At 44.0% G+C, this 24,513-nt stretch overlaps 1 protein-coding gene across 1 annotated transcript in view; it reads left to right on the forward strand.

The window, feature by feature from the left end:
• dnah5 (dynein, axonemal, heavy chain 5) overlaps positions 1-24,513 on the forward strand; it is a 521,599-nt gene that overhangs the window by 256,080 nt on the left and 241,006 nt on the right. The window contains exons 42-44 of the mRNA XM_072509474.1: positions 7,061-7,207; positions 15,148-15,389; positions 17,488-17,664. Coding sequence (XP_072365575.1) covers positions 7,061-7,207; positions 15,148-15,389; positions 17,488-17,664 — 566 coding nt within the window. The remainder of the gene's footprint in view (positions 1-7,060; positions 7,208-15,147; positions 15,390-17,487; positions 17,665-24,513) is intronic.

Consider the following 24,513-nt stretch of genomic DNA (forward strand, 5'->3'; position numbering starts at 1 on the left):
CAGGATTCCTTGGGATCAGCCTACAACCTTTACCAACAGAAAAGGGTTTTCTTCCCATTAATATGCAATAGATATGTGACCACAGGAGTTTCATCCTCCAGGTGTGTGCTTTGTTCCAAGGGAGCTGTCATGATACATACAATATTTGTCACACCCAGATGTCACAGCTCTTTGAGGCCTGCATTAGCTTGCAGGGATGGATTCTGGGTGACAGAGGTTATCCCTTCGAGACCTGACTGATCACACTTGGCATAGACCCTCAAACTCCAGTTGAGGTGTGTTATAATGAGTCTCATGTTTGTGCAAGGGTGCAGATCAGGCGATTGCTAAAAATGAAGTTGTGCAGCCTGGAAAGCTATGGCGGAGGTCTCCAATATGCGCTCAAGGATTATGAGGGTTATAGTTTGGTACTGCATGCTATGCAGCCTCATGTAGCAGAGGGTTGTGCCTAGCCAATTACCAGCACACAGGAGCTGCACACTCATCCAACCATGATGGGAGAATGGATCAGAGCACAGAGGCCTGCATGTTGGGGCTCTGGCACCAGATACTAGGGCAATGGAGAGAACGTGAGAGAGAAAGGCCACGGTCTCAACAGGTTGCAGCAGCAAGATGTCTTTGAGAAGGCTTCAGCTCCAGGCCTTTCCACCAGCTCTGCATCCTCACTTGAGATCGACTCAGCAGTGTTCTCTGACAAACCACTTCATCTTTGCCACCCAAATCAGGATGTGGAGATGCCGGTGTTGGACTGGGGTGAGCACAGTAAGAAGTCTTACAACACCAGGTTAAAGTGCAACAGGTGTGTTTCAAGTCACTAGCTTTCGGAGCACTGCTCCTTCCTCAGGTGAATGAAGAGGTATGTTCCAAACATACCTGGAACATACCTCTTCATTCACCTGAGGAAGGAGCAGTGCTCCGAAAGCTAGTGATTGGAAACAAACCTGTTGGACTTTAACCTGGTGTTGTAAGACTTCTTACTGTGCTCACCCAAATCATGGAGGTGTCATTACACCTCCGTTATTCATACAGGCTTAAACCTATTTCACAAGCAGATACGCTGCTAACCAGGCCAAGAACAAAGCCATCCCTACACATGAAAGTAAAAAGACTATTTAATTGCACACTTATGTAGACTGCTAAGTAACACTTGAACAGCCATACAATGTTCATGTGCCAACATGCTCTTTCATTTACACTTTCTGTCACCATGACGTGGCACAACCCCAACATCTGCAGATGAAGTGGAGACAGGTTGCTAAGTGCAATGCCTCATTGCTTGAGATGGCCGTGGCAACCATCCTCTGGTTGCCCAAGGTCTGGAGGGCTCTGGCACTCTGTGGAGCTTCTTTCGCCCCAGTGTTTTGCTCGAAGCTCAAAGCTACTCATTCTGTTCTCCTTGCACTTCAGTCCCAGAGGCCACAAATGCCCAGTTGCCCTGCTTTAATGCAAGTTCCACTGTCTCCTCCTCTTCAGATGTGAGTATCCTCATTTACGGGCAGCACGGTAACACAAGTGGATAGCACTGTGACTTCACAGCGCCAGGGTCCCAAGTTTGAATCCCCGCTGGATCACTGTGCGGAGTCTGCACGTTCTCCCCGTGTCTGCGTGGGTTTCCTCCGGGTGCGCCGGTTTCCTCCCACAGTCCAAAGACGTGCAGGTTAGGTGGATTGGCCATGATAAATTGCCCTTGGTGACCAAAAAAGTTAGGAGGGGCTATTGGGGTAACGGGGATCGGGTTGAAGTGAGGGCTTAAGTGGGTCGGTGCAGACTCAATGGACCGAATGGCCTCCTTCTGCACTGTATGTTCTATGTTCTTATGTCAGACACTCCACTACCAGTCTTGGTTGGTTTTTGGTGTTTTGTGCCATTTCTTTCTACAAACAAAAAGATGGCATTCGATTGGCATCTAACCCCCTTAGCAGCATGCATTCCCCTGACAGATTATGGACCTTCTGGGTAACCTGTCCTAAATAGTTTACCCTGTATCCTCAGAGTACGACCCCTGGTTCTGGGCACCTCCACCATCGGGACCACCTTTCCTGCATCTACCCTGTCCAGTCCTGTTAGAATTTTATAGATTTCTATGAGATCTCCCCTCATCCTTCTGAACTCCAACGAACACAATCCTAACCGATTTCAATCTCTCCTCATATATCAGTCCAGCCATCCCAGGAATCAGTCTGGTAAACCGTCGCTGCACTCACTCTACAGCAAGAACATTCTTCCTCAGATAAGGAGGCCAAAATATTCCAGATGTGACATCATCCACGTCTTGCATAATAAGATATCCCTTCTCATGTATTCAAATCCTCTTGCTCTGAAGGCCAACATACCATTTGCCTTCTTTACCATCTAATGAACCTGCATGCGTACCTTCAGTGACTGGTGTACGAGGGCACCCAAGTCTCGTTGGACGTTCTCCTCTCCTGATTTATGTCCATTCAGATAATAGTCTGCCTTCTCGTTTTTGCCACCAAAGTGGATAACCTCACATTTCTCCAAATTATACTGTATCTGCCATTCATTTGCCCATTCACTCAACTTGTCCAAATCACACTGAAGGATCTCTGCATCCTCCTCACAGCTCACCTTCCCACCCAATTTGGTGTCACCTTCAAAGTCAGAGATATGACATTTTGTTCCCTCATCTAAATCATTGATTTTTTGGGGTCCTCGGCAAGGAACACCCTGCCAAGGATGTACTTGCCTCATCAGTGCAGGAAGACATTTTAAATGCCGCCCCAATCTAACGACCCACCCTTCCCCAGCCAGCCCATCACGTCCTCCAGACTACCCCCAACTTCTCACTTAGGGGGTCCTCGAGCCCCCTTACCTCACCTCTTAAGGGCAAGGCACCCTGGGCCTGATCCCTGGCATGGGCACCTTGCCGGCTTGGCATCCTTGCAGTGGCCCAGGCTGGAGATGCCATAGTGTCCAGTTGGCAGCGGGAGTGCCAGAGTACCACCCTGCCCAAAGCCTGACCCCCCAGCTGCTGTCAATGGCCTGGGAGACAATCGCAGGTGTCCTTATGCCTGATACACATTTGTGTGGACCAGTGCTATATGGCGCCATGGTGAGGTCTCTCGGCTGCGGGCATTTTTTTCATGGGCCCTGGGATAATCTGGATCTCGGCCTCTTTGGGCGGGATCCAGATCGCGATATCTCATTAGATCTCGAGAGGTGTTCTGAGTATCGCAAATCTTGCAAGATTTAATGGTCTCGTTGCATCACTGAGCCAGGCGCGACAAGGCCTTTTGATTGCGCTCTATGAGACCAAAATGCATTGAAAACAACTCTTTTTGGGTGGCACAGTGGTTAGCACGGCTGCTTTTCAGCACCAAAGACCCGGGTTCGATCCCGGCCCTGGGTCACTGTCCGTGTGGAGTTTGCACATTCTCTCCGTGTCTGCATGGGTCTCATCCCCACAACCCAAAGATGTGCAAGGTAGATGGATTGACCTCACTAAATTACCCTTAATTGGATTTTTAAAAAAAAACTCTCTTAAATCGGCTTGCAAGCACTAGTGACTGCGTAATACGCCAGAACCCTTATTTGGTTCTTTGAGCTTCCAACTGCTATCATTTAGGCCGTGGTTTCCATTCCTCTACCCTCTTTGATTCTCAAGGGCATGGGTGGCACCAATAAAAGAGGAATTAAAGCATACGCAAATATTCAGCCCACGAGAGTTTCTCATCTGACCCACGGCTGTAGCAATGAGATGACTGCACCTTGCACATGGCTAATCAGCATTGGCAGCTGTGAAAGCAAAATACGGCTCCCAGGGAGCTTCAGCAGAAGTACTTCAAGGCCGAGGATCCCAGGATGTATATGACTGAAAATCTCCACAAGCAATCCCAGTTTAACGTTTTCAGATGGCCATCTCGTTGATTAGTTTCTTATGCCGTTCCAAAACTCAAAATTGAGGTGCAGCTGAGGTTTAGATTTTTAGCAGAATGTAATAAAAAGCGAAGAGTGTATGGTTTTCCATTAGGGTTTGGTATTCTCTGAATATTGAAAGTTGGAACGGTTACTGATGTGCTTGCTCACACCTCTTTTAAAAAGAGTTGGAAAGTTATTAAATCTCAGCTCCAGGGATGAGATGTGGCGGGAGAATACAGATCACTCCACATTCTGTTTCTCTTTTCTTTATTCTCTTATGCTTGCTTGGGTTTGCCACACCATATTTTAAATTACAGTGAAGCAACATTTATATTGGCAAGACAAAAGCCAAATACCCCAGATGCCTGACCTTAGATTTTCCAGCATCTATTGAGTGAAAAAAGAGTGAAACGGAGACTTTGATGACATTCTGAAGATGTAAGAAGAAGTGATCAGCTGCATTGTGCACAAGCTAAGAAAGCATGAAAAAGAGGATATGTTTGGTTTCGGCGTAGTATGCTGTTCATCATTATCGCTATATTTGGAATTGATAATGTTTAAAAAGGTGTTTGAATTCCCAGTGGCCAACTAAAAGAAATCACACACAAAACATTTCAGGTTTTAAGACCTTTATTGTAGCAAACCAACTAAAAGCAACTTTAACAAACATTGCTTTGTAGGCAACTAATACGCTACAATATAGAAAGGATGTCTCTTTATTCCTCAACATAACCTCATGCCACATTTATATATTACAGCACACTCTGCAGGGTTATAGTCTCCACAAGGACCCAGTAAAAAAATTACTCACGGCTTCCAATGAGCATCGATTCTCCTGCTTCACTGAGCGGGTAACATCCAGTGACCATTGAAGGCCCTTTCCCTCAATCTACCAACAAAAAATAAGCCCACCTCCTCCTGTGGCACAGCTCACTTCAATAATTCCTTCCTCACAGTTATATCAGAACGAATCTGTACCAGCAAAACTTGCAGACACTTCTCTCTCTCTCTCTCTCTGCCTGTCTGTCTGTCTCTCTCCCTCTCTCTCACTCTCTGGCTCTCTCACTCTCTGTCTCTCTGTCTGACTTTCTGTCTCTCTCTCTCTCTACGTGTGTGTGTGTGTGTCTGTCTCTCTCTCTCCCTTTGTCTTCCAAAATGTCTGCCTCTCCCTTTGTGTTTAGGTGTTATACTTGGCACATGTCCTAGTCTCTATGATAACCAGGCCATACAGGTCTATTGTCAGCCAAGCTCATAACAGATCACATGACTCTTCGTTAATCTCTTTTTTTGTTTTATCTCTAGTTAAAACGGACAGTTTAAAACATAACCGTGATATAAAACCTCCTATTCATAACAGTACAATTACCATAATGAAGGTTTTATGTTTATTTATTCCAAAATGTATCTCTATTATAATTGTTCAATACTTGACCATTTCTGGCCCCCACCCCCCTATAACCTTTGTACCCAGATGTGGCACTCTGGCCAAAAGATTTGCTCACCATTGGATTAGGAGACCATGTACACAAAGACAGATAAATATAGCTATGAGGAAAGATTGTCGAGAGGTGGTTGTGTTTTGTTATGGGCCAGGGTTTTAAAAACTCCAAAGTATATTATGGAATTCACCTGACCATATACTTTATGTTGAATTTGGCTGGGATAAGCACAAGAGCCTGCCTTTCAGGTGTTATTCAACAGACTTCTTAGGCACTTTTAATTAAAAAAACAAGCTTTATTCTAAGAACTAGTTAATATTTGTATAAACATACACAGCAAGAATTTTTATCAATTATGAACATAAAGACCCCACACAGCTACAGTAATCTATGTATAACCCTTAATGAATTCCCCCTTAACTGTTCCAATTCAATAACAAAATCCAAGTAAAACCAGAAACCCCTTTCCAAAGGCGTGACCCAGCACACGGCATTCTCACTTGCAATAGACTTTTGTTATTGATACTCTGTTCCCCTTTACAAACAGTAGATTCGGATTCCTTCCAGACAGCAATTATTTCTTATACGTTACCAAGCAGTTTTAACAGCTTTTAAAATGAAGATAGAGAGAGACACTTCTTTCAACCTGTGCAGTTCAAACAAGTCCAAAACTCAAAGCGAAAGTAAAAACTCCGATCCACAGCCCAGCTCCATCCACACAAATGACATCACTGAGGCCATGTGATAAGACAAAAACCTTTCTTCAGGGGACACTCCCATGACCGTGTTTAACAAAGAGATGTCTGAGGGGAGATTTAATGTGTATAAAATTATGGGGGGAGGGGCCTAGATAGAGTAGACATTTTTTTAGCAGAGAAGTAAATAATCAGGGTGCACGGATTTGAGCTATTAGGTAAAAAGATTAGATAGAAGTTTACCCAAAGAGCATTGGAGGCCTGGAGATCAATATTTGAAATGTGATAGAGGCAGAAGTATGCGTGAAATTTTAATTTTGAAAAATATACTTGTATTAACGCTTTAAATACTATAACGTACAGGGTTACAGACTAGGAGCTAGAAAGTGTGGTCAGGCTGGATAGCTGCTTTTCGCCAACACAAACATGATGGTCCAAATGGTCTCCTGTGCATAAATTTTCTATATATTTCTTTCTCTGAGAGAATGGGACAGACGATAGTGATGGTGAAATTCTGATCGTGAGCAAGAGAGAGCGGGAATAAATGTAGCCTAGAAGAATGTATACACTTGGATAGGAAGCAGAAGAAAAAGGGCATGGAAGACTATCGTTGTACCCACATTAAACAGCATGTTTGCCACTTCATGTGATTAAATATTTTCTAGATGTAGAATCAGAAGGAGGAATCAATCAAACTCTACAGACCATTATTATTTTAATTGTAATACATTTCAGAGTCTGAAAATAGTATGTGATATTTTACTTGCAACATTTGAATGTTTAGTGACTCAAGTATGTGTGTGGAATTAGAGCACAGTGGAGGGTAAGCCCCGTATGATTTGCCATCCATTAAAATTAATGGATGGAAAACCAGCCAAGCAGCAGGACACCGTACCTCAGTTCTGGAAATTGACTTTTGTTGCATGAAGCTATGTGCCTGGAGAATTTGTTAGATTTACCTTTGAGTGAAACTACGTAATAAACGAACAAATTGCAGAACAGTATGTGGATGCATAATATTATTTCCATTATCTCTTTGTTTCACAGATTGTGGTCAACCACACCGTGAGATGAAAATGAATCCTAAAGCCATCACTGCACCTCAGATGTTTGGCCGACTGGACGTAGCTACAAATGACTGGACAGATGGTATCTTTTCAACTCTGTGGAGAAAAACTCTCAGAGCAAAGAAGGGTAGGCAAACAACCATGATATGATACTGTCTTGAATGTATCGCAATAACATTTCTCTATAATTATAGTTCTTTTCTGAACATGACTGTAAATACAGGTGCATACCTTCCCAAAGTCTTCCTCTGCTTGGTAACAAAAACCAATATTAGATTGCTGATGCTCCTGCTTACATCAGGTGTGAAGGCCTCTAACTCTTTTAATGTTCGAGTTTGTTGCGGCTGCTTTAGTTTCTCGATTTATGTCTTTTCTCTAATTTATCAAGGCCACATTGTCAAAGGTGTTGCCCCTAATTGAAGAGCTGTGCAGCGTTGCATTCTGCCAGTTTGGCAATTTTGCTCTGCTTTATGATGTCTTTGAAATGTTTTCTTTGGCTCAACACAAATGGTTGCATTTGGAAGCCATTCCAATTCTGATACCATATTCTGTTCATTTTGGCTATGCCCGTATCATCATAGACTCAATACCTTGAGCTTGAGCATGAATGACTACCTTAGCTTTTCGCGTTTTGGGCTACCATTTGTCTTCATGATGGTATGAAAGTATCATAAGTGGCTCTTATCCTGTTCACTGTAAGACTTGGCAGAATGTAACAATGTGTCGGCTATCTGGGCAGACCTCGTGTCTAGACATATCAATGATATCTGACATATGTAATAGATTTATCATCTTTTTGAGCTGTCTGCCTTATAGTTTGAAGCTGATTCCATGTTAGTAACAACTATATTTTTTGCTTCTACATAAGTGAGATTTAATACAGCAGAATTTGTACAATTAAATGACTCTGTTGATTCTTGGTAGAAGGTGTGACCCATTCCCTATATCTCCTGCTCACTCGTATACCTCACAAGTATTCTCCTTGGCTATTCTACCCTGAGAGAAATGCAAACTCCCAGGAATATACCCCAAAATCCGGAACTATGGAAAAATCCCAACAATCGTGGATCTTCCTTGCCTCCCATTCTTCACAATTATCTGTTACATCTGATTAGTGATGGAAGAACCCAAAATCAATCTTTACTTGGCATAGATTTATTCACATTAGAGGTATGTATCTCCCAATGCCACTCAACCCTTGTGCCAGGAAATGCCTCTAAATATGCTCAAGTAACCATCCAATCAGTGCCCTCCACCTTTATGTACTTCAATTGGTACAGTTGCAATTGTGGATCCAGCATGTTTGAATTTTCCCTTCCTGAAGCAGCAACGCATCAATTTATGTTATCAGTCCACAGTTCAGAAACAAATGCAGCTCAGGCTTTGTAGTTGTACATGATGGTTTTAAATTAGATACAGAAGATAACAAATGATCGTTAATGCATTAAGCCAAGTCCTTTGAAAGACGAAATCTTAAGTCCGAATCATCAGCCTGCTGTGACATTTGGGCCTGATGTACGTGGAGTCGCGGAAATTCTGTAGACCTTCAAAAATAGCAGTCGGGACCCGATTCCTGATTCTCATTCACATCGCCACTAATTTTGCAAGCGCAGGAGAAAGGTGCAGGCCAGCTCCATTTGGGGCTAGGCATCTCCTAGCCACTCATCATTTTTGTGAAGGCAGGCTAGCATTTCTCAACCTCATACTTCATAACCTCTCCGAGGAAGCATGAACTATAGTCCAGATTGGAAGGTATTGGGCGTTGATGGGAAGGGCATTAGTTGACATGGAGGGTATGAGGGCCATTAGGGGTAGATGGAGGATCATGTTTTGGAGTGGGGGGTGGGGGGGGGGGTGATGGGATGTGAGGGATATTGGTTAGAGTGCTTAATTATTTAACAATACAACAAAGTCCCAGAGAACTGAGGCTGACATTTTATCCAGTCTGTCTCGCACTTTCAGCCCTTGTGGTTGCTTTCTATGTCCAGGCGTCACTCCTCCACACAACTGCCCCGCAGAGTGAAAATTGCACCGCTGGGAACATCTTCTCGCTCGGCAGGAAAATTTTAAACTCCTGCTAACCGCCTCTAATATGAAAATCCTGGCTGTTGATGTCTGTATTTAAGCTCTTGAAGTTTTACAAGTGGTGGATCTTGCCCTCAACATCCATACAATCTGGAAAACCATGGACCTTGATTAACAGGTGGCACGATGGCATAATGATTAGCACTGCTGCCTCAACACCAGGGACCCCGGTTCAGTTCCAGCTCTGTGTGACTGTGTGGAGTTTGCACGTTCTCCCAGTGTCTGCGTGGGTGTCCTCCGGGTGCTGCAGTTTCCTCCCACAGTCCAAAGATCTGCAGATTGGATGGATTGGCCATGCTAAAATTGCCCCGTAGTATCCAAAAATGTGCAGTTTAGATGGAGTTACGTGGATACAGTGGGGGGGAGTGAGCCTAGGTAGGGTAGGGTGCTCTTTCAGAGGGTCGATGCAGACTCGATGGGCCAAATGGCCCCCTTCTGGGATTCTATGATTTTATGAAAAATAAGCAGAATGCACTGCTGCTCCAATTAAGCATGCAAGGGGTCAGTTTGCCAATTCATCATTTGCTTCAGAAATAGAAAAGTTATGTAATGAATTAAACAAAATTATGCGGAGAAAGGATGACTATCTTTGTAATCTTTATAACAATACAGAGGAAGATATTGTCAGAAGCATTAAACTGTATCATTTTACATTTTTTATTGAACTTTCCGCATTAAAAAAATAGTGCTATTTTATTTTTCTGCCCTAATCGTCGTAGTCCTTTTTAAAGATGTGACAAAACGTTTGCCAAACATTTTAAAATATTTTTAGTGATTGAAATCTGCAAAAATAATAGAATTAATAGAAATCATTAGTGACATCATGATTAACTATTTTTAAAGAAAAGGTTCTCATCAGAGAAGACAACATTCCAATTGTTTTTAAGCTTTAAGCACTTTTGTAACGGGGCTTCCAAACCAAAGATTTTTCAGTGCAACTTGTGATCAAATCAATGAAAATTTAAGAAGTTCGAAAGGCTAATCTCACACGTGGTAATTTCATTTCCAGTGTTAGAGACTTCCACATGAATTTCACAATAAAAGTTCAGTTTTTCAACTTAATAGGGTTAGTTAATCTCAATTGTTCCAATTTAAACCAATATTTTATTAACTCAACACAATACATAACATATGAAGTAATCAAAATATCCTTGCAAATAAATCCATACATTTTTTTTTGTTCCTCCAGTTGATTTCTAAATGATTGTAAGATGATTGCATATAATGCAAGAACAAAAGTTTGCTCAACAACACCTTAAACCTGCCTACAAGAAAGAGAAAAAAAGGCAGAGCTTGCATGGCCTGTGGGCTCTGAAATGTTCCCAGAGGCTTTTTATGAGTGATAAGTTCAAAACAAAAGAACTCCAACTTACAGTGGCATAAGTGACCTTCAGTCAAAATACCTCCACACCAGCATGTTAAAAATGTAATTCAAAGTTTTCCCCAAATCTGAGTGTACAATCTTAAATCAAAATTAAAATACTCAATTAACCATGTTTGTACGTGCATGAAACTTATAACCCATTACAGGGTTCAACATTTCTGAACTCATTGGACAGAATTTTAATTGCCAGGGATGGGTGGGGCAGGTTTGGGTGTGTACAGGTAAAAGGTTAATGACCGAAAAATGGCATAGGTGGAAACGAGGCATGATTCCACCACTTCTGGTTTTACCGGCGCCTGTTCCCAAGTGACCTGGAAATCCCCCTTGGCCCTGTCAGGTAGTGATTTAAATATATTAACAAGCAATTTGTGTTGGCATAATTTTAGATTTTGGCTTTGACAACGAGCGTATGGGTTTCCTGAGCTATGTGAAATCATGAGGGTCAACAAGGCGAGAGAAGAGGAAAGTCATTAATCTATGAAACCGGCAGCCTAGACAGCCTTCAAAACAATGAAACTGCATTGCCACTGGGCCTGCCTAGATGTATGGCTTGTGCTCACAGTACTTGTGCTGAGAGTGTGATTTCGCTGCTTCACAGCTGATTTCCAACTTTTTGGAAATCAGTTAACCCAACTTCACTCACCTTGATCTGAACTTCCTTGCTGTCAGCCTTTTATGACAGATTATTGCTCACATCTGCAGCCTCGAGAGACTTCCTCCTAAGAGGACTGGTGGGCATGCATTGGCAGAGGCCACGAATGTCACCAAAACCCGGGCAGCACGGTAGCACAGTGGTTCGCACTGTGGCTTCACAGCACCAGGGTCCCAGGTTCGATTCCCCACTGGGTCACTGTCTGTGCGGAGTCTACACTTTCTCCTCATGTCTGCATGGGTTTCCTCCGGGTGTTCCGGTTTCCTCCCACAGTCCAAAGATGTGCTGTTAGGTGGATTGGACATGCTAAAAATAGCCCTTAGTGTCCAAAAAGGTGAGGAGAGGTGATTGGGTTCCGGGGATAGGGTGGAAGTGAGGGCTTAAAGTGGGTTGGCGCAGACTCGATGGCCAAATAGCTCCTTCTGCACTGTACGTTCTATGTTCTTTACCTCTGACTCCTTCCAATGATCTGCTGGTGACATCAATGGAATTTCACAATTTGCTGCCCACAAATGTATCTCCCTGGTGATCAATACCATGTTTGCTGAGGGTATCACTTAGAGCCCAGTTTGACGCTGATGAGGAGGACAGTTAGGCATGGAGGACTCTGTATTTGCTGCAGTAGCTGGATTCCCATAGAGATGGGGAGTCACTGACTCCACAATTTGGCAATCAAGACTCTCTCAGATCAGCCTGGAAAATGTATCAATCGGAAGGGATTCCAATCAGCTGATATTTGAGCAACAGAAGGTTTTCATGCATGACTGTGCAAGATACCCTGGACGTGGCCATGATTCCTTCATTCTGTGACAGTCACACCATTAAAGGTTTTCTCGCCTCCATACACAGAGTAGGTGGTTCATTGGAGACGAGGGGTGCGATCTACAGGCCGCGTCGTGTTCGGACAGGAGCGCGGGTGGCCGGTAGATGCCAGCTGAAACCTCCCGCGGACTTCCCAGCAGCCAGTGTGCCTCGTGAGATCTATCCAGATCTCACAAGGCGTTGGGATCAGGATCCGCCCATAATGGGTGTGACCAAACCGCGCTCGCTCAAGTCGGTTTTAAACCAACTTCAGCGAGCTCACACATGATCTACCGGAATCCCGGGATCTACTGGTCTCCTCGGATCTACTGGCCTCCTCGGATCTACTGGCCTCCTCAGGGGTCTCCAAAGCTATCAGAGGTCTCTAGGTGATCATGGACAGGGCAGAGCCGCTCCCTGGCCCTCCTCCTGGAACATGGGCACATTGGCACTGCTAGGTGGGCACCGTGGTAGTGCCAAGTTGCCCGGGTGGCACTGCGAAGCCGGAAGGACCACGGCCAAGTGCAGGATGACAGTTCCAGGGATTCACTGCCAAGGATCTGGGCCGGGGTTGGGGGCGAGCATGCCCCTGGAAGGAGTATGGAGGGGGGTATGAAGGGTGGGGGGGGGGGGATTGCAGGGCAGGTAAGTGGGTACCTTTTGGAGGTTGGGGGGGGGTAAAGGGTAGGGGTCCTGTAACGGGGTTTGGAGCTGGCCCGCCATTGGTGGGGGGGTCGCTCCTGGGCTGGATGCAGGGTGGGGGTAGGTGCCTCAGCGCCCACGGGTCCACCATGCCACACCCTGGATTGTGTGTACCCATAGCAAGGGCAACCCCAGCCCTGCCTGTCTGTCCCACCGACCACCATAGCTCCCACTGACCGTGGAGGCCTGTGGTCCTGTGGCATTATTCCGTGCTCTATCGCTGCGCCTAGGTGTGGCCCCGGGATGCACATCAGAGGTGGGGCCAGCCTGCTGCTTACCGCGTCCTGTGGCCTTCAATGCTCTGGTGAGCATCTTCTGGGGACCCTGGGACCAGAGGACCCTGGCCTACTTGCCAGCGGCACATGCTCTGCCGTGCCACCCTGTTCTGGGGCTAACTTTGAGGTGCGCTGTTGTCGGTGGTGGGGGAGCTTTGTGGGCTGGTGGCCACCATCGCCACTCCATAGGGTGCCTCCATAGGGTACCATAGGGTTCGCACCGAGCACCCCCTCTTTCTAGTCGGTGGCCATAGGGCCCTGGGGGTCACCTCACAATGGAGGTCAACTGGATTGAGCGCCGGCTACCCCTGCATCATCTGGTTCTACCAGCCCCCAAATTTCGGCACCATGGTGCTGATACCCTCAGTGATGCTCCTCTAACTGAGCATGCTCTGGAGCGCTCCAGCAATGCTCATCTGAGACCGGGACATACTCCGCAGCGCCTCATCAAGGTCCACCTAGGACTGGGACGCGGGCCCAGTGACTGGGACATTCTGTTGAGGCGCTCAGCCATGGCCATCACTGACTGAGCCACGCCTTCAGTGGGGGTCGGTGACAGTCGAGGGCGGTCGGGACCGGTACCATTGGGCCGGTGCCAACCCATCCGTGCAGCCCAGTGGAGGTTGTTGATCTTATTGCACTGGGTGCCAGTCCTCCTGGTGATGCTCTCCGAGCTGACGGCCGCTGCCGCTTCCTCCCAGGCAACACTGGCTGCCCTGTAGCTGACCCTCCGAGCCCTTGGGGGAACAGGGCATCCCACTGGTCTTCACCGTGTCCAAAAGTCTGGCCAGGTTGGCATTCCCGAATTGTGGGGCTGGCCTCCTCCGTGGCATGGCTTCAAGCTGTGCGGGGTTTGCTCTGTAGGATCGGTTTACATACTGCTCCCCCTTGTTGGCGGGGAGCTGGTGGGCACGGTCCCGGCAAATCAGCCGGGGCGACTAACATTTGTGGCATGAAGCCCATGGGCGCCTCGTTAACTGGACCAATTAACGTTGATAATGGTGATCGCCTCGCCGGGTTGAGCATCAGGAAGCTCGCTGTAGTTCCCTCTTCCTACCAAACATAGGATGTGATTTAATGGAAAAGTGTCGTTGGATAGCGGTGGGGAACTCGCTGAAGTTGGCTGGAAACTTCCAGCAAAACCCGCCACAAATGACACTTAGAAACATTTTCCTTAGAGCGCGTATCAGGGCTATTCTGTGAAGCCCTGACCCATGACAAGTGAGAGGAACCCTACTACAGATGCAGAGATGAGAGACCAGAGGCAGCAATACGTGCTCCCCTGCCAAGGGGGATGGGGCGACTTGAGCACCTCCGATATAAAGCCAGCTGACACTCACTCGGCTGGGTATCACTGAGTGCAGCGCATCTAAAGCCCCTGAAATAAACCTTAATTATTTCACTCAACTCCGTGTGGACTCCCTTCCAGCGAATACACAAATCAGGCCTTGCCTAATTTTAAACTTTACTTGATCCTTTTTCCAAGAGTAGTTACGCAATAAAGGCATGAATATTCTCTTCATGTTACAAGGAAGTACTATGGTTACACTCCTGTGTTAAAAATCAAGCAAGTAGAAAAAGAGCAGTGTAAATCAAATCCCATTGGAACAGTTTAGGGGGATGAATGGACAATTGAACACAAGCAAGCATCTGTGATTCAACACAATTTGCAATGCAAAGTAAAATGTGGATGCTGGAAATCTGAAATTTAAAAAATAAAATGCTGGACATGCTCAGCAGGTCTGGCGGCATCTTTGGGGAAAGAAATAAGAGGTAATGGTTCAATGATCTTTCATCGGTATGGTTCTGATGCTGCCGGATCTGCTGAATGTGTCCACTGTTTTTTACCTCTGTCAGCAACAAATAGCTTAAACATCCGGTTTACAGTTTATGGATTGCAGTGTCTGCAGTGTGCAGCATCTACTATCTACAAGGTGCACACAGCAAGTTGCCAAATCTTCTTTGCCAGAACTTCCAAAAACTGCAACCTTGACAGGGTTGAAGGACAACAATGGGAACATCAACCTGTCAAAATTCTCCTATAAACAGCACACCATTCTGGCTTGGACATATATTGCTGTTCCATCATTGTTTCTGGTAAATTAAAATAAGACAATAGGACATCAACCTTTGTGTTAATTAACTGTTGTTAACTGTTTGCTATGCAGGAGAACACATCTGGATTGTATTAGATGGTCCTGTTGATGCCATTTGGATTGAAAATTTAAACTCGGTACTTGATGATAACAGAACCCTTACCCTGGCAAATGGTGATCGCATCCCCATGGCTCCAAACTGTAAAATTGTGTTTGAGCCACACAACATAGACAATGCTTCACCTGCAACTGTTTCTCGAAATGGCATGGTCTTCATGAGTTCATCAGTCTTGAACTTCAGCCCCATCCTTGAGGTATTTAAATAACAATTACATTTTTATTTTTCAGGACAGGGAACCTGTTAAGGTACTAAAACTTTATTAAGCTTAAATTGTTTTTGTTGTAACATATGATGTTGAATTTCCACAGTCAGTACACCATCACGAGAGGGAGGGCCCCCGCAGAGTGTTTGAACACAGCTAGCATTGAAAATTGAAGTCAATGCCATATCTGCAAAGAAATTAAGTGATATTTCACAGAAATCATTCTTGGAAGTTTGAATTGTGTTGCGGGTGTAAAATAGGTGACAATTGGTTGAAATTTCACTCCGAGATGGGTAGCGTGAGGCAGAAATCTCCCAGTTTATATGTGGGCTTCAGGAGTAATTCACCTGAATGGCAGGACCGTTGTTCTGGGGTGTGGGTGTGGGACAGAGTCAGGTTGAGGCTCCTTGTTTAAAAGGCAGACCTCATCAGAGTTGTTTTGTTAAACATTAGGCCCTCTGCCTCTCAGCCTCATACACATTCTTCATGCCAATCCATGCTCACTCATGCCAACCTATCCATCTATGCATCCTCAATGGCCTCTCATACCCTCCAGGCCAACTCATACCCCCCGCAACATGGCTCCTTTTAGCTCTCATGTCAACTTAATACCAACTTATTTCAATCCACCCACCCTTCTTTGTCCGTACATCCTCCATGCCAACTCACCCAATATCCACCACCACTCGGGCCATGTTGTGATTAAATGAAATAACAGTCTAAATATGTATTACAGCCTTTACTATCGTAAAAGAAAAATTCAAAATATTGAAGTTGCTTCAAGTCCTCAATCTGTTATTAAAAGTAAACAGCCTTGTATTCATAACTCCACACTAATCTCACTGATTAACAGATTTCCTATTAGAATAATAATAGGTTAAGAACAAAGAACAAAGAAAAGTACAGCACAGGAACAGGCCCTTCGGCCCTGCGCCGACCATGCTGCCCTTCTAACCTAAAATCTTCTACACTTCCTGGGTCCGTATCCCTCTATTCCCATCCTATTCATGTATTTGTCAAGATGCCCCTTAAATGTCACTATTGTCCCTGCTTCCACCACCTCCTCCGGCAGCAAGTTCCAGGCATCCACTACCCTCTGTGTTGTGGAAAGCAGCTAAGCATTATGGCTTGGGGGTAATGTCAGCAAACCATTATTGTAACTGCAAAAACTGTTTTTTACAACTCTCACTGCCACAGACAGCCCTTTGTTAACTTTTAGCTTGAAGGTTGAGATGGGCCGATTTTGAATCAGTAAGGAAAGCAAGGGCTGTGGGGATAACACGAGAAAGTGGAGTTGAGGATTATATCAGATCAGTCATGATCTAATTGAATGGTGGAGCTGACTCAATGGGCCGAATGGCTCACTTCTGCTCCCACATCTTATGGCCTTATTCGTCCTTCACAGCATTGACATCTATTCTAAATATTCGGAACACACACTTTGGGTTAAAAATCTTGCTAAAGCGAAAATGAGGTCTGTTTGAACTCCGCACTGATTTCAAATGGTCCAGCTGAGCTCGGATTTCCCTCTTATGTGAGTCATGCCCCACCCCTTTTCCCTATCTGATAAAATGGGATCTTTTGGAAATCAGGGAAGGTCTTCTGGATCCGAACCTCACCCACCAGTTTTTAAAGGCTCGCTCAGTTTCCATGATTGGGCAATTAGATCAGGCAACGGTTATTCACCCTGCCCAATTCGGCTGACTGGGCATTTTCTGCCACTGTTGAATAATAATAATAAAAATAATCATTTATTGTCACAAGTAGGCTTCAATGAGGTTACTGTGAAAAGCCCCTAGTCGTCACATTCCGGCACCTGTTCGGGGAGGCGGGTACGGGAATTCAACCCACGTTGCTGGCATTGTTCTGCATTGCAAGCCTGCTATTTAGCCCACTGTGCTAAAGCCTAATGGAAGTTCCAAGTTTCACCTAGTATATCTCACGACAAAGTTTGTATCTGCACTTATAACTTGTCAACAATGGCGAGTTGTGACAGGCTTTGCCTTCTTCTGTGTGAAAGTCCATATGTTATAAGTCTATGAAGCCTCGGAAATTCTGGAAATGTTATACTTTGACTGATTTGACTTAGGGTTGGTTGAAGAAACGGTCACAACAGGCAGCCGAGATTTTACGGAAGTTATTTGCAGAATCCTTTGCTGAGCTGTATCGTTTTAGTATCCAGTCACTGGAATATAAGATGGAAATGTTGGAAGCTTTTATCATCATGCAAAGCATTAACATGCTTGATGGCCTTATTCCCCCAAAGGTGAGTCAATGTATTCAGACTATATCATAACAATTTACTTACCCAGTAAGATTCTATATCACTTCATCTGAACCATCTTAGTTTCACCATCAATGAAGCAATTGTACAATACATAAAAAAACCAAATTCAGCTGCATCTGGATTTGACTTTAATTCTCCATTTATGCGATACCTGACTGTTTCATGGTCTAAGGCCCTAATATTCCTTCCATGTAAGCCAGAGATTTACTTGTCTTTCGTTCAATTAAAGCTGCTGTATTCGCTGCTCATGATGTGATCTCCTGCACTTTGGAATGACTTTTCAGAGCATTTAATTATCAAGCCAGTCACCTGTCATCTTAATTCTCCACTTCCCTTCCACTCTGACCTCTCTGTCCTCGGACTGTTCCAAAGAAGCGTAAGCTTGAGGAACAACCCCTTATCTTTTGATTAGCCTTCCAGGCTCAATACTGAGCTTAAAAATTTCAGATCGTAATCACTGACCCCATTTTATTTTGTTTGATTGAATGACAGATGTTGGTAATTATGGTTCTGCTTTTCCCATTAACACCGCCTCAGTACACAGCCTTTCTTTCCCATCCTCTTTTGCCTTGCGCCATCACCTCTTTTGTCATTTGAATTTTCCTGTCTTCCCCATTATCACGGATCTTCCCTTTTATTATTTTCCTCCCCCTTCCCTTTCCCTATCTCTGTACTTGCTCCAAACCTATTACTTTCCTCATGTTTTCCAATTTTGATGAAATGTTATTGACCTGCGATGTTCATTCCTGTTTCTCTCGCCACTGATGATACCTCCCCTGAATTTTCTGTTTTGATTTCAGATTCTCATAACCCACAGTATTTTACTTTTGTATAAGTAATTTTAAGTATTTGACAGCAATCAATAAATCAAGCCAGCTTTTACATTCCCATTCATCTTTGATAATTGACATCCTGAACTAATAGTTTTGCTTGCCATCTGTGGCCATGTGAAGTTATGGGTCAGATCTATGAGAGAAACAGGACCAATGGTAATTGTCATATCTGATGGTCAGCTCTGCGGCCAGGAGCTTATATGTTGCTGAGGTTTCTAATCATTTAGCCAGCGGGGACACTGGGCTCGCTCAGTAACTCTGTGATAGCAATTCAGCTTGTAGAAAGTCAACTCTTACAAAAGCAGTTTAAGTTTATATGATGAGACATAGCACAGAAGATGCATCTTTGTCATTGTGGCATTTCAAGGTGACGCATAGAGACAATAAATATTTTAAGTATTTTGTTTGTACCAAGTAAAATTAGTTATTGGTTTATAGCCTCATTCACGATTTGAATTTATATATTCAATATGCCTACCAAAGATGAGAAGATCATGTACTCCAGTAAAATGAAATCAAGTCGTAACAATGACATTGTTGTTTGTGAGACGTTATTTGAAATAATTATGGAAATTGGTGGCTGGACTTCAGAAGTTAAGACAAAGGAAATTGGAAAGGAGAGCTAGAAAACCTGGAACTGGATTATTTATCAGAACAGTGGAGTGGAAGCTTTGTTTGAAAGAATATTTGGAAAACCTGGAGATAGATTCTTAACAATACAGCTGATGGAAAAAAATGTTTGAAAGAAGATTTTAAAGCGTGAGGTTTTTGGGAGTGGGGTATGGAAACACTCAAGTGACAATCATCTGGGGGTAATGTGAGAAGAAATCCATGGCAGATCAGTTGAGTGGCATTGACTATTTGATTTCAGAGTGGAGTGTTATCGTTGAAAACTGAATACATTTCTAAAGCTATGGGGCAAGTAAAGGTGTATTATAATCAAAATATTCATGTTTAATAAATATTTTTTCCTTGTTTAAAAATTAATTAGAAATCCTGTGATTCTGCTCCTTCATGTCTTCTTAAAAAAAAAAGTTACGATCTTTTGAGCCAGTGTTCCATTCTGGAATCTTCCTGTCCAATAGTAGCGCCAACTGGGATCGTAACACGACCCCAACAAAGCACTTTGCAGAATCAGATCTTTTCTCTATTCTCCATCCCAAAGGTGAGTATTCTGCTGCACCACTGAGTGTTTAGATCATTGTTGACCTCAAGGATCGAGACATCTATTGAATTGCCTTTTTGTTCTGTTGTTCCATTTGTTGTAAAGATTTAGGAGCTTTATTGTTATGTGCATGCATATACAGAATGCCACATCACTCACTGCTGCACTAACCAATTGTATTAAAGCAGCAATATATCACTGCAACACAGGGTGAGACCTGAGAAAAAGATTCAATATCAATTCCAGGATTTGTGTCGAAGTGTGGTTATTTTAAATTACTTGGAACCGCAAGACACAACAACTTTTAAATATTTTCACCTACAAGTCTGATCATTGCTAGATCTTCCTTACCAATCATTTATCTTCCAATCAAGCACTGTCACGTCAAGAGTTTTCCAGTGACTTATTCTTTCCTGCTATCTTTTCCTCATCAACACCCATCCACACATTATCCTTTGTTTCCAAACCCGAGCCAATTTTGAATTTGATTTACTGATTGTAGTCAAAATTCCACAATATTACTGATGGCTAGAGAAGGGAATGTAACTGCAACAGTTACATGTAGCTACAATGCTGTAAGATTGTGTAGTGCTGATTTTTGTTCAGGTAAATTAGAATTTCAGTATATACTGAATGTGGAATTTCCTGCTGAGAATTTTAATTGATATGAATGTTCTAGATTTCTTAACCATTAATTACATGCTTCAATGAATTTTCACAGGATATTCAATGAAAAATAATTTGCTTATACTGTATGTTATGCAGTGGCCATTAAATAACTTAAGAAAGTACCAAATAGTCAAAGTTTTTTAAAAAAAAAGCACAAAATGTACTTCCCGCAGATGTGAATGGTTTTATCTGGTCTCATTACTGGCTCAATGAGTGCTGCCCATTCTGCACATTGTACAGGTTGAATGATGCCTAAGTCTTCCAACCTTTTCAACTCTGTTTCGACCTTCTCCAGTAACGCATAGGTCTAGCCCTGAAAAGTCTTGGGGTGGCTTGCGGGTTCACATACTCGCCTTGACTCCTTTCATTTTTCCCAGTTCTTCCGGGAAAACATCTTGGTATTTCATGATGATCTTGAGTGGCCCCCTTCTTTGATGCTAAAAATCTCTAGCCAATTTAGTTTGATCTCCTGGAGCCAATCACGCCCCCAATGGGGTTGGGGCAGTTTTTAACCCACAGAATGGTTGATGGGTTGGAGAGACCTGTGGGATATGCGTCGCAAACCCTCATAGACGCAGAGAATAACTAGTCACAAATCGAGAGAGAGAACCTAGCTGTCGTCTGTGGCATCAAAAGTTCCATCAATATCTATATGGGAGAGATTTCATTTCCGTGACATACCACAAGCCACTGTTCGGTTTATTCAAGGAACATAAGGCAATTCCACCAATAGCTCTGGCCCGGTTACAGCACTGAGTGTTATTCTTGTTGGCTTTGAGTACACCACTGAACATCGTGCAGGGACGCAATAGCCAATGTGGATGCCCTGAGTCGTATTCTTTTTGACAGAGATGGATGCACCTCCCACACCACCAGAAGAGATGAGAATGACCATGAATTTTCTAGACTCTTTGCTAGTGTTGGCTCAACAGATTAAGTACTGGACAAACACAAACCCATGTTTGTCGAAGGTGGAACGAGAGAACTTCAGAGAAAATGAAACCATACTACATCAGAAGAGATGAGCTTAGCTGTGGGGATGGTTTCGTTCTCTGAGGACAGAGAATGGTCATCCCCAGGCCAGGAAGATAATTATTATTGGAAGAGTTAGATAGTGCCAATCTGGGCATGTCTAAAGTTAAGATGCTAGTGAGAGGCTATATGTGGCAGCCTGGCATAGACACTGCAATTGAAATAGTGATAAAGCACTGCGATCAGTGTCAATTTCAGCAGAAGTTACTTGTAGCAGCTCTGTTACATTCATGAGAATGGCCAGTGTAGCCACTTAAAATGGCTAACTCCCGATTCAAAATGGCGAACGGCAAAGGCTGATGGGAAAGTCAGCCAACAGGACAAAAATGAGCAGCTGCAGGTTGGCTGTGTATTTACCTCTGGAAAGGCCAGACAAGATCAATACCAGCAACCATCAGCATAACAAAACATCAGCCATCTGCATACTAATGAGCAATCCCCGGGAACAATAAGCAACATTTAGACACATAAAGCAAAACCAGACTCTTCGGCGCCAGCAGAAGCCTACACAAAAGGAGGTGAACGACCACCTCAAGACCGCCCATCGATCAGGGAACCGCTCCAGCATTGGAGAAAATCGAACCAAGTGATTGGGACAAAATCCAATCACTTGGGACCAGGTACAGGGTCCGCCCCGAAAGGCGGGAAGCCCCTGGGGACTACAAGAATTGAGCCCCAAGTTTAAATCGCTCTCTCTTCACTCTTCAGCAGCCGATCGAACCTGTAAGTCTTACTTCAATGCTCGCTACGAGATAGGCGCTCCGAGCTACCAACCTGTACCAACTTCGAATCCCGCAGGCTCAGAACCCGAATGAAAGGCCATTTGTTTCCCTGACCTGGTGGGCCAGTTCCAAGTTAAGTATAGGCCTGTTAGTTGTAGAAGTAGCTTAAACGTAGAATTTGTGCATGAGTAGTGATTACTGTGTATAATAAATGTGCTTTGATTTAAATCTTACTAATCGGTGTATTGGATTATTGATCATTAATCGGACTTGAACCACGTGGCGGTATCATAAAGATACCTGGCGACTCAAGAGCAAAGGTGATAAAACAGAGCAATTAAACTAAGGCAAAGTTAGCAACACAAGGTTAACCATGGGTTAGGGTCCATGTCAGCTATTTGGGACCATTTATGGGCACAATGTTTGTGTTGTTAGTGGATGCCCATTCTAAGTGGATGGAGGTGTTTGAGATGAGATCCACAACTGTTCATGCCACAATTGAGAAGCTGCGCCAGTCTTTTGCAATGCACGGGATACCAGAGCTACTCATTTTGGACAATGGAACGGTTTTACCAGTGCCGAGTTTGAGAAGTCTGTGACTTTTAATGGTATAAAGCATATCAGAATGGCAACGGACTATCCTTCATCCAATGGACTGGCCATGAGGACAGTGCAGATTTTCAAAGATGGCTTGAAGAAGCCACCATCTATAAGCACAAAGTTGACTAGGTTCCTGCTATCATATAGGATTACTCCGCATTCGACTACTGGAGTATCTCCAGCTGAGCTGCTGATGGGTCAGTTGAGGACAAGGTTAAGCCTGGTGATCCTAAATTTAGTGGGGAGGATGGAGACAAGCCAGAGGAACCAGAAAAGGAACCAAGGTGTGTTTAAAAAAGTGCAAGAACATTTGAGTTGGAGGATCCTGTGTTTGTGAAGAATTTTGATAACAGTCTAAATTTAGTTCTCGGAGTTGTTGTGGCCAGAACAGGACCAGTGTCCTGTGAGGTTAAAGCATAGGTCAATATTTTAAAGAAGCATGTAGATCACTTGAATGGGCCGGAGCCGACCCAATAGCCAGTTGTAAGGACCCTTTCTGTTGTTTCCCTTATTTTCCATTTCTTTTACTTTGTGGTTATCATTAAGTCAAGCAAAGAAAGTGAAGAACTCAAAGGTTGAAAAATAGTATACTGTGTTTTGGAGGTTTAGCTTCTGAACGGAAGAACTCAGATTTTTAGGCACCCAAGAGATCGGGGGGGATTCTGTTCGATTGGTGTCTGGTGGCCAATGAATTGGTTAAAGGCCTTATTCTGCCTGGCAATAGGCGGTGAGTGGGATGGTTTTCAGAGGACGCATGGAGTCGGTCGGATCCTGTATGCTGAAAGAAGCTGTGAGTGTCTGTCTTCTCGCTCTCTCGTATTGCTCGCTCACTCTCTCCCTCGCTCTCTCTCCAGAAATGCTGCCTCTCTGCAGGTTATCTGCTGCTTTCTGAACCTGAGGAGAGCTTTCTGAGACCTGAATGAATCTACAGTGAAAACCATGGCAAAATGTAAACTAAAACCTCTAACTGAAGGCCTGGATTGAAGAAAGGTGCAATGGGGGCAGCACGGTGGTGCAATGGATTAGCCCTGCTACATCACGGCGCTGAGATCCTAGGTTCGATCCCGGCTCTGGTTCACTGTCTGTGTGGAGTTTGCACATTCTCTCCGTGTTTGCGTGTGTCTCGCCCCCACAACCCTAAGATGTGCAGGCTAGGTGGATTGTCCACGCTAAATTGCGCCTTAATTGGAAAAAATGAATTGGGTACTCTAAATTTATTTTAAAAAAAGAAAGGTGCAATGGAAGATGTTCATCTGAAACAAAGATTATAATCCTTTTACTTTCATCATTATTTTATACCCCTCTGTGTTTGTCTGTCTTGTGTATATGTAGAGGGTGAGGCGAGTTAAAGAGGGGGGGGTTAGCTATTAGACAATACTTAACCAGTTGTATTTGTTGTATGTTTAATTATACTTGTTATTCATGAAAATTAATTGTGTTTAAATTTACCAGCCTGGTGACTGTAGTCGTTGGGCAGCCATAGACCAAAGGCTTTGGATATTTTCTAAGAATTAATTTGTTGATTTCAATTATGTTACGACTTCGGATCAAGTGGGGCTGGAATTGACTACGCACTAGCCCAGTGTGTTGTAATACAGTGCAATGACGTGGTCCAATTGCACCAGCAGAAAGTATTGTGTGTTGCCCGTGGAGTGAACTGTCAGATTAGCAATTAAAGTCCAGAATGTTATTCTGAAGAAGCTGTGGCAACCGAGGAAGATAAAATGTCGGTACAAGGAGTGAGTCCTTGTGAAATAAGGTCATGAGTAACCACTCAATAGAAGTCTTACAACACCAGGTTAAAGTC

Source organism: Scyliorhinus torazame, chromosome 6 (genome assembly GCF_047496885.1).
Source record: "Scyliorhinus torazame isolate Kashiwa2021f chromosome 6, sScyTor2.1, whole genome shotgun sequence".
Classification (NCBI taxonomy): Eukaryota; Metazoa; Chordata; class Chondrichthyes; order Carcharhiniformes; family Scyliorhinidae; genus Scyliorhinus; species Scyliorhinus torazame.